Below are 14448 nucleotides of genomic sequence, written 5' to 3'. Positions count from 1 at the left end.
TGAGATACAGTGATGAAATCTGTCCACCCGTACTCATTAAGATCTCCATAAACAGATAGGCTGACTAAACAAAATCAATCAATCAATAAGAATACAAGCCACCCACTTAATAAAACTCTCCAGCCTTGGATATCTTTTGTATATCTCCACATCAGCAGTGTCACCACCAGGATTTTTACAGACCTACACTTTAGGTGGTCATGTGTTCTGAGATCTCTCAGCGCTGTCAGCATTGGTCTTTGGAAAGATTTATTTTCTAGATCATTCATAGCCGCTGTGGTTATATGCACTGAGATGTACACCAGCCATGTCAGTGACAGCTACCATTTTTTTGAAGACCTGTGCCAAAAGTGCTAATCCCTTCACCATTTGTATGCCCTTTGGAGAGATTTCCCTCACTTCCTGTCCTATAGCCACAATGGGAAGTGAGAGGAAATCCTTCCAAAGTGAGGGAATCCCTGGTTGTCACCAGAACTTATATCCCCATTGGAAGATTTCCCCATTACTCCTGTTGTGGCGACAGCTCAAAATTTGGGTTTTTCTTTCGCTTTCACTGGTAACGTTCACCAGGGCCAATAGGGTGGGTGAGTCTCGTTAACAGGGACACAGACAGCAATGAAAACCTGACAGCGGTTCTAATCCCTCTCCAATCTATCCAAAACTAAAAAATTCCCTTTAGTAATACTTTAATATGTATCTAAGGTCCAATTTAATCTCAATGCCTGTCCTGATGACAGGGTGTCAAAACAATAGGAAATGATGGGATGTCTCTCTGATGGGGACAAATAAGGCAGGAAATCTGTCAAGCACATTCTTCTCCTGTTGACACCCATTCCCTCTGTTTTCTTCTACTGGTGTCACTGGCATAGGACATGAGGGTAAATCCACCCAAAGAGCCAACAGATAGCAATAAAAAGTTGGCAATACAGATGATGCTGAGGACCAGAGGACTGTTTCTGAAGTGTCCAAGGCAACTGCTTCTTCTAACTACCCACTGGCTAGGCCCTGGTGGGCTTTGCTACCTAACATGCTACTTACCTTGTAGGCACAGTATTTGGAGTATTCCTATGGCAAGAATATACTGTATCTATACAAACGTTTGTTATGGTTAAATTAAGCAAACAGGAAAAGAGGCTCTCCCCATCTCCATTACTTACCGTCTACAGGTTCCATAGGTTTCGCAGCGACTTAGAGGAACCCGAATGATGCAGCTGGAGAATGCGACGAACAAGGCATGGTTTTCACGGTCCACCTGCAGCCCCAATATCTTCCCATCCTCTGCCCTCACCCCACACCTACGGGAGGCAACGACAAGGCTTTTAGCGAGTGGCAGATTTGTGAGATAACATTATTCTGGCATAAATATATCTTAGAACCCTGTCGTTTCATGGGGATGAGCTCACCTATCTTGGCTGTAAACATTAATCTCCTCTAAGAGAGCCGTCTCTACGGTGGAGTTCTCCGTAGTGCCAGTCAAGACCTTCAACACCTTCCCGTCCTCTGAGCCAAGGAACAAGACCGTGTAATTTCCATAGGGGCCGGCCGACGTGTCAGCAGCAATTTGGGTCAATTTGTACCTAGAAAAGGAGAAAATGTATGATTTTTACCATTTCGAAGGATCTGCCTCTGGGAATAAAATGATGTCTGTTACGGTAATTTCTTACCGTAATACGGTAGAGTTTCTTCTTTTACAAGATGTGGATGTATAATGTTGGGTTACAAACCATGGCTTCATGACAAGAGCACCTACAAGCCCTCCTGCATAATGAATACCATAGGTGGCATTAAGAGGCCGTGTGTAGGCATTGTGCAACCACAAAGTTGATCCCAAGTAAAGGTGGGGATGGGAGGGGGATTCTCTTACCCAAATGCGGGCATATAATTTCCAGTTTTTGTAATACTTTTTAACAACTGCTGAGATAAGATATACTATGCTTACAAACTTTTGTGGACATCTGACCATCACACCTACATAAACTTGTTGTACATCCCATTCCATTACTGGCCAATATATGGAGTTGGCCCCAATTTTTGGGGCTATAATAACCTCTGCCCTTCTGAGAAGGAATTGTACAACATTTAGGAGTATGTGGGAATTTTGAGTTGAGGTCAGGGCTCTGAGCAGGCCAATCAACATCATCCACAACGCTTTGGTCAAGCCATGTCTTTTATGGAGTTGGCCACCATTTGTAATGTCAGGTACTGATGTTGGATGAGAAGACCTGGCTTGCAATTGGGGTTCCACTTCATCCCAAGGATATTCAGTAGGGTTGAGGTCAGGGCTCTGTGCAGGCCACGCAAGATTCTCCACACCAAACTGGTCAAACCAAGTCTTTATAGAGCTGACCACCATTTGTGAGGTCAGGTACTGATGTTGGATGAGAAGACCTGGCTTGCAATTTTGGTTTCAATTCACTCCAAAGGTGTTCAGTGGAGTTGAGGTCAGGACACTCAAGTTTCTCCATGCCATAGTGGTCAAACCATCTCATTTGAGGATCTGCCTTTGTATGTAGGGGCAGAATCATGCAAAAACAGAATTTTGTGAGGTCAGGTACTGATGTTGGATGAGAAGACCTGGCTTGCAATTGGGGTTCCAATTCACCCCAAAGGTGTTCAGTAGAGTTGAGGTCAGGATACTCAAGTTTCTCCATGCCAAAGTGGTCAAACCATCTCATTTGAGGATCTGCCTTTGTACGTAGGGGCAGAATCATGCAAAAAACAGAAAAGGGCATCACCATAAAGCCGCAAATGCACAACTGTCTAAAGTGCCTAGGCACGTTGTAGCATTTATAATACCCTTCACTGGAAACATACTTTTGGTCATAAAGGTAGGTGTGATGATCAGGTGTCCACAAGCTTCTGGACATAAAGGGGTTTTCAAAACATTGACATGCATTGATAATATTATATAGACCAGATGTTTTTACAGGCGTATCAAAAGTAATTGAAAAGACTTTGTATTCCCTTTAAATGGCAACTGAGGATAAGAGCTGCCTCTCGTGTATTTGGAAAACCGTGGCATGACAAATCTGGCGTAGTCGGCGGAACAACAGGTAACAAATGACAGTATGTGTTCGGAGAACAGGGATGGTTTTTAAAAGGAAAAAAAAGCAGATGGAGGTTTATCAAGGTTTAAGAAACAAGAGAATCTCTGATGAATGGGTTTTGGATACAAATTACCTCATCTATCATGCAAAGGGCAAGATTGTACATAGAACTTTGGAGAAGCCAGAACAGTCTATTTGTCAATCACAGTTCAGGATTAGTTATGAGCTACATCTTGTTCTCTGCAGCAAATGATGAATGGGGTAATTTACTACAGAGAAGAATACCCAATACCTTCTTGCTTGCTGCACTTCAGTTGTTAATTGCTGCTTTTTCTCTAACGTAAACACAATAACCGAGCACTCACCACAAGGAACAAAAAGAAAAAAAAGGTATTTTCCTATTCTACATTAAAAATATGGGGCCGCATACCGTAAGATTTTGATCTGTGATACTGAGTAAAATGTGTTAACAACTATACTATATGGTCAATGTGGACACCTGACTGCCACACCTATGTGAGACTGTTTGAAATCCCCTTGAAAACCATGGGCAAATAAGGAGTTGCCCCCTCTCCCTCGGCAGCTATAACTGTCTCCACTCCTTTTGAAAGGCTTTTTACAAAATTTTGGAATGTGTCTGGGGACATTTTTGCCCATTCAGCAAAAAGAACATTTGTGAGGTCATGTTCTGATGTTGGGTGAGAAGATCTGGCTTGCCTTCCAGTTCATCCCAAGGGTGTTCAGTAGGGTTTAGGATGGGGCTCTGTGCAGGACACTCAAGTTCCTCCACACCAAACTCATTATTTCAGGTCCTTATGGAGTTGGCCACCATCTATGAGGTCAGGTACTGATTAAAAATAAACAAATGCAGTGCTATGTGATATATCACTAAAAAAAAAATATATATACCGTATTTATCGGCGTATAACACGCACTTTTTTCCCCTTAAAATCAAGGGAAAATCATGGGTGTGTGTTATACGCCGATCCCCGCTGTCTCTGAGGGGAAGAGGAGCGAGCGCCGCCGAAATAGACCAACCCGAGTGTACTGTGTACTCGGCCAGGCTCGACTCTGCTCGGCTCCGCTCGCAGTCACGCCCAGTCCCGCCTCCTAACCTTTACATCCCGCCATTGAACCGTGTTGTGTCCATCATAGGAGCTGGGCCAAGGGGCGGGACGGGGCGGGACTGAGAGATGAGCCGAGAGGAGCCAAATACACAGGATATCCAGCTCAGTGTATCTCGGCGGCGCTAAAATTTAAAAACCGATCATGCTGAAATTTTGGGCAAGGCTGCAGATGGACACTGGGCAAGGCTGCAGATGGACACTGATATAGCTGCATTGATGGGCATTTAAAATGTAATTTTTTTTCCTTAAACTTCCCTCCTAAAAGTTTTTTCCCTTAAACTTCCTTCCTAAACTTGCGTGTTATACGCCGGCGTGTGTTATACGCCGATAAATACAGTAATTGCCACGGGCAATGCATGAGTGAATGTTGGAGCAACTTGAATTCCCAAACAAAGAATGTAAATGGTGCAAAAATATAAAAAAATGAAAGCAAACATCAAAATATCAAAAATCCTTAATTTCCGCAAGTCCACAGTGAAAAAAAAAACTATATATATATATATATATATATATATATATATATATATATATATATATATATAATATAAGCAAGCAAGTGCACAGTAAAAGAAATATAAAAATATTGAAGTAAACATCAAAATATCAAAAATTCTTCATTTCAGCAAAAAATACATATATATAATGTCTCATAAAGTGACTCTGTGATGATGATCCAAATAATATTAATCGTGACTTGCTAACCCCCCCCCCCCCCCCAGGTGACTGCGCCCCCCCCCCCCCCCCCCCCCCAGTGTGACTGCGCTCACCTCCAATTGTGTGACTGCACAGTTAAGTTTGGTCCACAACAGCAGCTGAACCACCTCTGGGCTCTAAGTAGCAGGATTTACAGGCTCCCCCAAGGGTAGGTAAACATCAGGGTACTCACACTTTATGGGTGCTTGCAGTGCACCAGGCTGTAGAAAACATACAATGTTAAAATCCTCTCCAAATGGTTTGCAGGCTTGTGTGAATCAGCAGCTAGCTCAGAGAGCAAGTGACTGTCTCCTCTACCATCCTGTCCCCTCCCCTACGCAGGTACTGATGTTGTATGAAAAGACATGGCTTGCCTTTGACATTCCAATTCATCCCATAGCTGTTCTGTAGTGTTGAGGTCATGGGTGTGTTCAGGACACACAAGTTCCTCCACACCAAACTCATTATACCAGGTTTTTATGGCGTTGGCCACCATTTATAAGGCCAGGTACTGATATTGTATGAGAAGACCTGGCTTGCTTTCCAGTTTATCCCCAGGTCGGTGCTCTCTGCAGAACACTTAAGTTCCTCCACACTAAACTCATCAAACCATGTCTTCATGGTGTTAGCCACCATTTATGAAATCAGGTACTGATGTTGTATGAAAAGATCTGGCTTGCCTTTAGTGTTTCAGTTCATCCCAAAGATGTTCAGTAGGGTTGAGGTCATGGCGCTGTGCAGGCCACCTACCTTCCGTCACAACAGACTGGTCAAACCATGTCTTTATGGAGCTGGCTTTGTGCACAGGGACTCAGTCAGTCAAGAGGGCCTTCACCAAACTTTTGTCTCAAGGTTGGAAGAGTAGAATTGTCTAAATTGACACAGCAAGTACTGGGCACTTCCTATGATGCCCACTGCTGAACACTGGGAGCAAAGAAAATGTAAGTATACTGAGGAGGGAAAGGGAACCTAAGCAAACTTGTTGCTTTGACCTGAATGAACAAAGCCACCGTTTACTATAAGCCCGGGTTCACACCACAACGGGCTGCGGATCGCACAGGAGCGCTGTGCGTCCCTGTTCACCATTTCAGGGACGAATCAGGGCCGATTCTATGCCTGAATTCGGCCCTGAAACGCAGCCAAAGACGCACAGCGTTTTTGTGCAGTGCGCACCGCAGCTGCCCCGGAGATATGTGAACTGGCTCCATAGAGAGCCAGTCACATTCTCCTGCTATGCGAATTAGAGGTGCGGAAACGCACCTCTAATTCGCATAGGTGTGAACCCGGGCTAAAGAAAAGGTCCACCTGTGTGGTGATAGTAGCAATTCAGAACAGGCCTTCATCTAGAAATGACTTTATTAGGAACCAAAAGGAAATTTGCACCTCAAGCATCCTTGATTAGCATTATCACAGCTTTCGAAAGACAGCAAGAGAAAGGAAAAACATGAGAGCTTGCATTTGAAAACTTGCTTGATATGATGAACAATATCAAAGGAGCAGAATTATTTTAAAAAGGCAGTTACTTGTTTACTACAATTGCTAAAGTCCTATTTTTTACTTCCCCTTTGGCTTTAAAAACAGGCATAGCAAGACTGGGAGATCCTTTGTTTCAAAGCAAGATTCAGTTGTGTAGGTTGACTGTATTATGTTTCAGTTTAAAAACATAATAACCGAATAGTGTAAGCGAATGAAACATTCATTTCCTATAGGGCTGTCAGATCAAGGCAGTGACGCAAATTTCATAACACATTTGTAAGAATCTTGCTTTGCTTGTCAACGTAAAACATGGTAACAAGCTCCCCAGGGGCCGGATTTTTAGAGCTCATTAGCATTTTGCTTATGGCAACTAATCAAACGTAGAAAAAAAAATCATGGCCAGGTATTCCAGGAATCGTTTATCTTTGTCAAACCCATTGCTAATTGTATGTAGACAATGACACTAAGGACTCTACGCTTAATTGCTGCCATTTGCTCATTGTTGAAACTTCTGCCTATACATTAGAGAAGTCTTTGGTGAACCGTGCATTTTTTGAACCTACCTGCTAGTTGTCTTAGTAAACCATGGTGTCTCTGTTATAGAAGGCACAGCCTCGTCCAGGAGAGGGTAGGATTTGATGAAGGAGAGGGTCTCATCTGGGAACTCACTGGAGGCCTTATAGGATGCGGCGTTGCCAAACCCTGCACAACAACCAGGCCTGGAGAAGGAAGAGAGTGGCTCAGCCTTGTGCATGGACCTTCACAGCTCTGAATGTGATGACATTAGCAACCTTTTACCTGGGCACAGGAACCTTGTCTTCTGGGATCGGGGTCCAAGCCGACTCAGTGGTCTTTTGCTCTTTAAACTTTCCATTGAAGACCTTCTCGATGTCGTCCATGTAGAAGGCACAGACTCCTGAGCCAGTGATGCTGGTGAGAACAAGAAGGAAATTTAGTTTAGTCAAAATTGCAATTCCTAGAAGATGTTTTACTAGAGTAGATCTAATGCCAAAACATTTCCCCTCTAATTTGGATAGGGTATGGAAAGGTTTTATAAGAGATTTTACCTCACTTTCTGTTCTTAAGTTACGACAGGAAGTAAATAGAAGACTCTTCAAGGTGAGGTGAAACCCCTATTAGACATTTATCAATACAACCAGTTTTCCCATCCTCTTTTTTTATTTACAACAGATATTTACTAAGAAATTTTTAATGTCACATTGAAGAAAGTGTTTAATAATACACTATATGGACAAAGTATGAGGACCCCCCTCCTATTGATTGAGTTCAGCTGTTTTCATTGAAGAGTTCTGTTTATATAGAATTCAGAGTCACGTCCAACCTTGTGGTAAAAGTTTGGGGGAGGCCTGTTTCTGTTCCAGCATGACTGTGTCCCCATGCAGAAAGCCAGTTCCATAAGGAGATGGTTTGATGAGCATGGTGTAAAGGAACTCAAGTGGCCTGCACAGAGCCCTAACCCTTACCCTAACCCTCAACCTTACTGAACATCTTTGGGATGAGTTGGAACATCAATTGTGATCCAGGTCTTCTTATCTAACATCAGTGCCTGCCCTCAATCCTACAGAACACCTTTAGGATAAGTTGGAATGCCAGTTAAAAGCCAGGTTTTCTCATCCAACATCAGTACCTGACCTTGCAAATGTTCTTTTGAATGAATGAACATATATTCCCACAGACACCCTCCAAGATCTTGAGGGAAGTCTTCTTAGAAGTGTGGAGATGGTTATACCAACAAAGGGGGAATGGTTTTGGAATGGGATGTCTATTAAGCTTATTTAGATGTGATGATCGGGTGTCCACAAACATTTAGCTATATAGTGCCGTTTCCTTTTCAGATACTTTTTATATGTACCTGTCTTGTTTTCTTTGAAACACAAGTGCATATTCTAGCAGTACATAGTTTAGTTCTTGCAGTAAAAAGCATATCCCACTGGATCCCTTCATTTAATGAGAAGACATTTTTCCTGCCGTAAAAACATCGATACATATGGTTCTACATCTGTCAGCGGACATCTTACCCTCGTCCCAGAAGCCTCTTGGATAAAGCTGGCTTTTTGTGGCTCCTTGTACAGCTAGCGTGTCTTTTCTTTCTGCACATACTTTCTCCGATAGTGCGGTAATATATTACCTTCCATTACCTGCGGTTTTCTTTTATAATTTGTGATTTATTTTCTCCTTTCTTTATTACGTTTTTGTCTACCGGCACAGAGACAGTCGTAAATCTTCCTCCGAACTCTCTTAGCCACTCAATTTCTGTTTCACGACCCTACTGGGCTTCGCCATTGCGGGTTGGCTCGACTTACGTAAGGCACTAATAGTAATGCCTCGTAATATTAGTTTTTTTTCCCTGAGTCCGTCATATTTTGTCAGGCAATAATTGGCGGTTTCCTTTCCATTAATTTCCCCCTACACTTGTCTGGTTTTTCGAAGGGAATTTCACGGCACATTGGGGAATATTGTTGTACAGATAATAGCAGGTAGAAGAGGAGGCGAGCAGGAGAGAGGGCAAAGGCTCGGCTGATTAGCATTTAGTTCTGATAAGGCTGCTTCTCATATAATGCAATTTGAGACTCTAGAATAATTAACGAACCAGGATTGCATGTTAATGAATCTAGATTAAGAAGTGATATACTTGAAATCTTTAATGAACTGTAATGTGGCCGTAGACATTGGGAGTTTGCTGGTCCTATAAAAGCTGTCACAATTATTATTATTGATATTAATAATATTAATAATAATAACAACTGTGCTACACAGGGGTGTCAAACTCAATTTCATCGAGGGCGGCATGAGCAGTATGGTTGCCCTCAAAAGGTGAGAGCAAAGCTGTCCCTTGTAAACACAGAAGGCTTCAGACGTGACAGCAGGGAACGGGAATGGAGGGTGAGAGCCGGAGGTGGCAGAATGGAGTTCTGCCATGTTCCAGCTCCAAAACTGGGTGCAAGGGTCAAAGGACAAGGCCTGGCTGGCCGGATTCAGCTTCCGGGTCTTGTGTTTGACATATGTATAACAGATGTCTTACAAATCCATTCTTTTACTTCGGTAACTAAACTATGCTGCATTTTGACCAGTACTTTTCAGCACAAACATGAACAGCTCTTTTGGGTCCTGGTTATAAAGAGTCAAATAATCAAACTTTAAACTAAAGGAGTCAGGTACTCTATTGTATCTTAACCTCAACCCAACTCCTAACCATAATCTTCAACCCAACTCCTAACCATAGTTCTTGACATCAACATGGACCAGAGTTTCTCAACCAGAGTTTCAAGGAACTCCAGGGTTCTTCCAGAGGTTGTTAGGGGTTCTTTGAGCAATGAGCAATTTCTGCCTCTCAGGTAAGTTCCCGCTGACACCATTGATCCTTTTAGCTATCTATAAGGGGGTAATTCTTCCCAATGACCACAAGTGTAAGGGGTATTCTTTCCATCCCCCATCACCCTAATATATCACGAGTTGTAAATATGGTACCTTTCAACAAGGGTTCCCTGAGACAGGAAAGCTATTTCAAGGCTTCCTCTGTGTTAAAAAGGTTGAGAAAGGCTGACCTAGACCCTAATCCTAATCCTAAATCTTAACCTAACCTAATGGTAATTGTATCACACCAATGGAAAGTTGATACATTTTTGCAATGACATCCACCAGAAGCAAACATTTTTGGAATTCCCAGGTTTGGAAAATTTGGCACCAAGAACATTTTATCCTAGCTTGCTCCTTTTGAATACCGGATACTATCTTTCCCTTAAATTTTCCACATGCTATAAGAAATATGAAACATCATCTCACATTTTTGCTGCTTTAAATTAAAAGTATCCTTCTAATATACTTTGTTAAGCTAACCTTGAAGAAATCCATAGCCTCAGTGGCTACGATAACAATAGTGATAGTGTTCTAGGCAAATGCCAGCATTGGCTTCTCCCTCAGTTGTTCGTATCGCCTTACCTGTTAGCCTGGGTGCTGAATACTCCAATGACTGCTGGACGGTTGTTGATGGTGAGGATATCGCTCATGGACTGGAGGACGTCAAAGTAGAAGAAGGAGTCTCCTGGGACAGAGCAGTTCAGTCGAGCTTTCAGAAAGGAGGTCCAGTACTTCTCCAAGACCCGAGGAGAGCCACCCATGTCGTTTTTGCATACTCTGGCCACCCGAGAGAAGGTCACCTGGACAACAATAAGCCACCTTAAAACTGTAACTCCAAGTACATTTTTTTGGATGTTCAGAGCAGGGTTTGATCACTATCAAGTCATAAAGCAACCTGTGACCCTGACAAACAGACTTAACAACTCACAGCATTTTGTAAAGTTTAGGGTTTGGCTTTAACTTGCTGAGTTTCTTTTCGTAGTCCATCTCCAAATAGTCCTATGAAGAATCCTAAAGCCATACCTCTTACCAGACAAGGTAGACCCACCTGTCATAGGACAGTGGGTCAATCAGGCTTGTTTTGGCTGAGAGCCAAATTATCATGGGTAGTACCAACTCTGATGCAGATGGAGCCTGTGGAGGGATCGCTCTAAATCCAAACGTCCGCTCAATCAGCAGGAATGAATCCCGGTATGGCACAACCAAACAAATCTTCAAGGTAGATAGGGGTTGGATCTCAATAGACGTGCCGGAAACCAGTGACAAATAGGACGTTATCACATTGGAACTATAATGCAAAAAAAAAAAAAAAAAAAAGGCTCCATATGGCGCAGGTCATAAAAAAGGAGAAGATTTTTAATCTTAATAAAAATGTACAATCATCAATTACAGATGGCTGCATAAAATGTGATCACAAAAAAAAGAGTAGTAAACGTAATGTGGGAAGCACGTGAAGTGTGCCCTACGCATTTAGACCTAATGCAGGCCCCAGTTGTAGACCATTAGGTCGAAACGCGTCTTCATGTTGTACATTTTTATCTAGATTTATTTTTATCTGGATTAAAAATCTTCTTCTTTTTATGACCTGCACCATATGGAGCCTTTTTTCTTTTTTTGCATCATGGTTCCAATGTGATGACGTCTTATTTGTCACTGGTTTCCAGCACCTCTATTGAGATCCAAACCAGAGCCAGAGCCATACCGGGATTCATTCCTGCTGATCGAGCAGACGTCTGCATTTAGAGCGATCCCTCCACAGGCTCCATCTGCATCAGACTTGGTACTACCGATGATCATTTATTTCTCGGCCAATACAAGCCTGATTGACCCACTGTCGTACAACAGGTGAGTCCACCTTGCCTGGTAAGAAGTATTTATCTACAACTTTCCATTAGGCGAATGTCCATCCCGTTTTGAATGTGCTAAACAGCCATTTCTCTACCTGCGCCATCGCATCATTTGTCACTGAGGAATTAACAACAACCATCTGATTGGACACATGTTTTATGAAGTTCGCCTATACCTCTTGATTCAGTGTTTGGATTTTTTATGTTATAGTCACAACACATTATTGTTTTGTTTACTTTTATGAGGTTTTGAATGCCACATTATCTTTATTTTGTGTCACAGCACTTATACTCACCATTTGTATTCATTTATATACCTTTGGTCCACCTTATATATGGTGTCCCAGTTTGGTATATTTAGCGCTACACTTTTGTTTATTTATATCAGAAATATAACATGCAGAAAAAATATTACAAAATTGCGTTCAGGAGACAGGTGCAGTTTTTCTGACCCGGTCCTCATTGATTGAATTGCAGAGAGAAAATATTTTCCCAGTAACAGGCCCAGAGCACCTCCTCTAGCATGCAGACAGATCAGCTGGACAGTGAGTGCCCTAAATACAAAGAGACAGGCAGACACCGAAGAAAAATGTCTCAAATTGAAAAAAAAATAAGGAGGACCTGAAACTAAATGGATTGTAAAAGCAAAATGTTTATAGGTCAGAGGAGAGGTGGAGGCCGTGAAATGCTGCACAGAACCGCATTACGCCAGGAGATGAATGGGGGAAGTTATTTTTGGCCCGGGAAGGTGAGACCATCGGCCCTTTACGTGAAGTTCAGTGATCTATTCTTGGCTCTACGACACATCGTTCGATATTGGGAGGGGGTAAGCTTAAACTGAGAATGAATTACTACTGAACATCAAAGGACGGCCTAAGAGGAGGCAAGGCAGGCAGCTGGCTAAGGCACAAATTACTTCACTTTTTTGCACGAAAGAGTAAATGCATAACTAATATAGGACATTAGCCAGGAACTAAAAAACATTATAGTACAACCATTCTCATCTAGGGATCCATGGAACTCTAGCAACTCTTCTTCCAAAGGTTGCTACAGGTTCCTTGAGCTGTGGCTGATTGACCTCCCATTTTCTGATGTCTACATTTTTTCAGGTCCAGGGCCACTTTGCAGAGCCAGGGGACATTCTTCCCACTAGCCAAAAATGTAAGGGGGGCATTCTTCTCACTGACCACCCATGTAAGGGGCGTTCCTCCCACTGACCACCAATGTAAGGGACATTCTTCCCACTGACCTCCAATGTAAGAGGGCATTCTTCCCACTGACCACCAAAGTAAGGAGCATTGTTCTCACTGACCACCAATGTAAGGGATGTTCTTCCCACTGACCACCAATGTAAGGAGCATTCTTCCTACTGACCACCAATGTAGTAGACATTCTTCCCACTGACCCCCCAATGTAAGAAGCATTTTTCCTACTGAACCCCAATATAAGGAACATTCTTCCCACTGACCACCAATGTAAGGAGCATTCTTCTCACTGATCACCAATGTAAGGGGCATTCTTCCCACTGATCACCAATGTAAGGGACGTTCTTCCCACTGACCCCCAATGTAAGGGACAATCTTCTCACTGACCACCAATGTGAGGAACATTCTTCCCACTGACCCTGAATGTAAGGAGCATTCTTCTCACTGACCAACAATGTAAGGGACATTCTTCTCATTGACCACGTGTAAGGAGCATTCTTTCAAATGACCCCAAAATAAGGAGCTTTCTTCCCACTGACCCTGAATGTAAGGAGCATTCTTCTCACTGACCCCCAATGTAAGGAGCATTCTTCCCACTGACCACCAGTGTAAGGGGCGTTCTTCCTACTGACCCCCAATATAAGGAGTAATCTTCTCACTGATCACCAATGAAGGAAGTATTCTTCTCAATGACTCCCTGTGAATTAGCAAGGTTTCTTTGAGACCTAAAAATTATTTAAAGGGTTCCCCTGGGATAAAGAGGCTGAAAAAGGCAGTTATAGTAGACACTTTGTGCTGTTTCTTCCTCCCCCTCTTTGTGCTGTTCTCTACAGCAGGATCACAAGAGTCTGCTACCTGGTCAAAATGTAGGTACTTGCTTCCATCTAAAAATAAATACATTCAATGATGTCTTAATGATTGCATTAGTCTGCGTTTTTTTTTTTCTATCTGCCTGTAGTTCCCCTTTAAAAAGGTCATCCATATCATTAAACGTAACTCTTTAGGGACGATGCACTAAGCAAACAAGCCAATGGCATTCATAAGGCCAGCGTTCCAGGAAATCGAATTTGCCCGTTGCGCTGAGTGACGCCGCCAGTTCTATGACAAACCAATCACACGGAGTAATATATATTGCTAAATGCAAAGCAGGGCCGCCCAAGTCCCTTGAAAGGATGCGGGGCAATTAATCCAGCAGGCCGTGTCTCTGGCTGATAATGACGGCGGTTTATCAGATCCGGAACAGCCGCTTCTGCTCATTTTCCCGTTAACTGGCTGGGCACAGATAGCCGCGCTGCCCTTTGCTGCCCAGGAGATGATTGGATAAGCCCGTCTTTGGGATGCTTTGACAATTATCAGCGTCGTACAGGCGCTGTGGCAGCACAGGCAAAGTAGTAATTTTCTTGTAATGCTGTTAAGGGGATGGAGCAGAGGTGGAGGAGAGATAAGAGAGTGATTCTCGGCACGGATTGCTGAGGATGGGTGGTGGTGGTGGGGGGGTGGTTGTGGTGGGGGGGCAGCGGTGTGTGGCGTCATTGCTCGTGTTCCCCTCAGCTGCTTTGCTGAGGTCGTGCGGTCAGCTGCCAGAAATCTAGGCCGACGGCTCAATGAGCGGAGGGATGTCTACATTTATTTATTAAATATCTTATGTGACTCTCACTTGTGTGAGCACTGGGTA

General features: G+C 43.1%; 1 protein-coding gene across 2 annotated transcripts in view; it reads right to left on the bottom strand.

The window, feature by feature from the left end:
• The window catches only part of SEMA6C (semaphorin 6C), a 289590-nt gene that overhangs the window by 46782 nt on the left and 228360 nt on the right, over positions 1-14448 (bottom strand). For both annotated transcript variants that reach the window (XM_073609595.1, XM_073609596.1), the window contains exons 11-15: positions 10304-10521; positions 7142-7273; positions 6907-7062; positions 1404-1577; positions 1158-1295 (exon numbers count right to left, since the gene is read on the bottom strand). In XM_073609595.1, coding sequence (XP_073465696.1) covers positions 1158-1295; positions 1404-1577; positions 6907-7062; positions 7142-7273; positions 10304-10521 — 818 coding nt within the window. The remainder of the gene's footprint in view (positions 1-1157; positions 1296-1403; positions 1578-6906; positions 7063-7141; positions 7274-10303; positions 10522-14448) is intronic.

Source organism: Aquarana catesbeiana, linkage group LG13, assembly GCF_042186555.1.
Source record: "Aquarana catesbeiana isolate 2022-GZ linkage group LG13, ASM4218655v1, whole genome shotgun sequence".
NCBI classification, from domain to species: domain Eukaryota; kingdom Metazoa; phylum Chordata; class Amphibia; order Anura; family Ranidae; genus Aquarana; species Aquarana catesbeiana.
The sequence above is the reverse complement of the archived record's forward strand: the minus strand, read 5'-3'. Positions and strand labels throughout refer to the sequence as shown.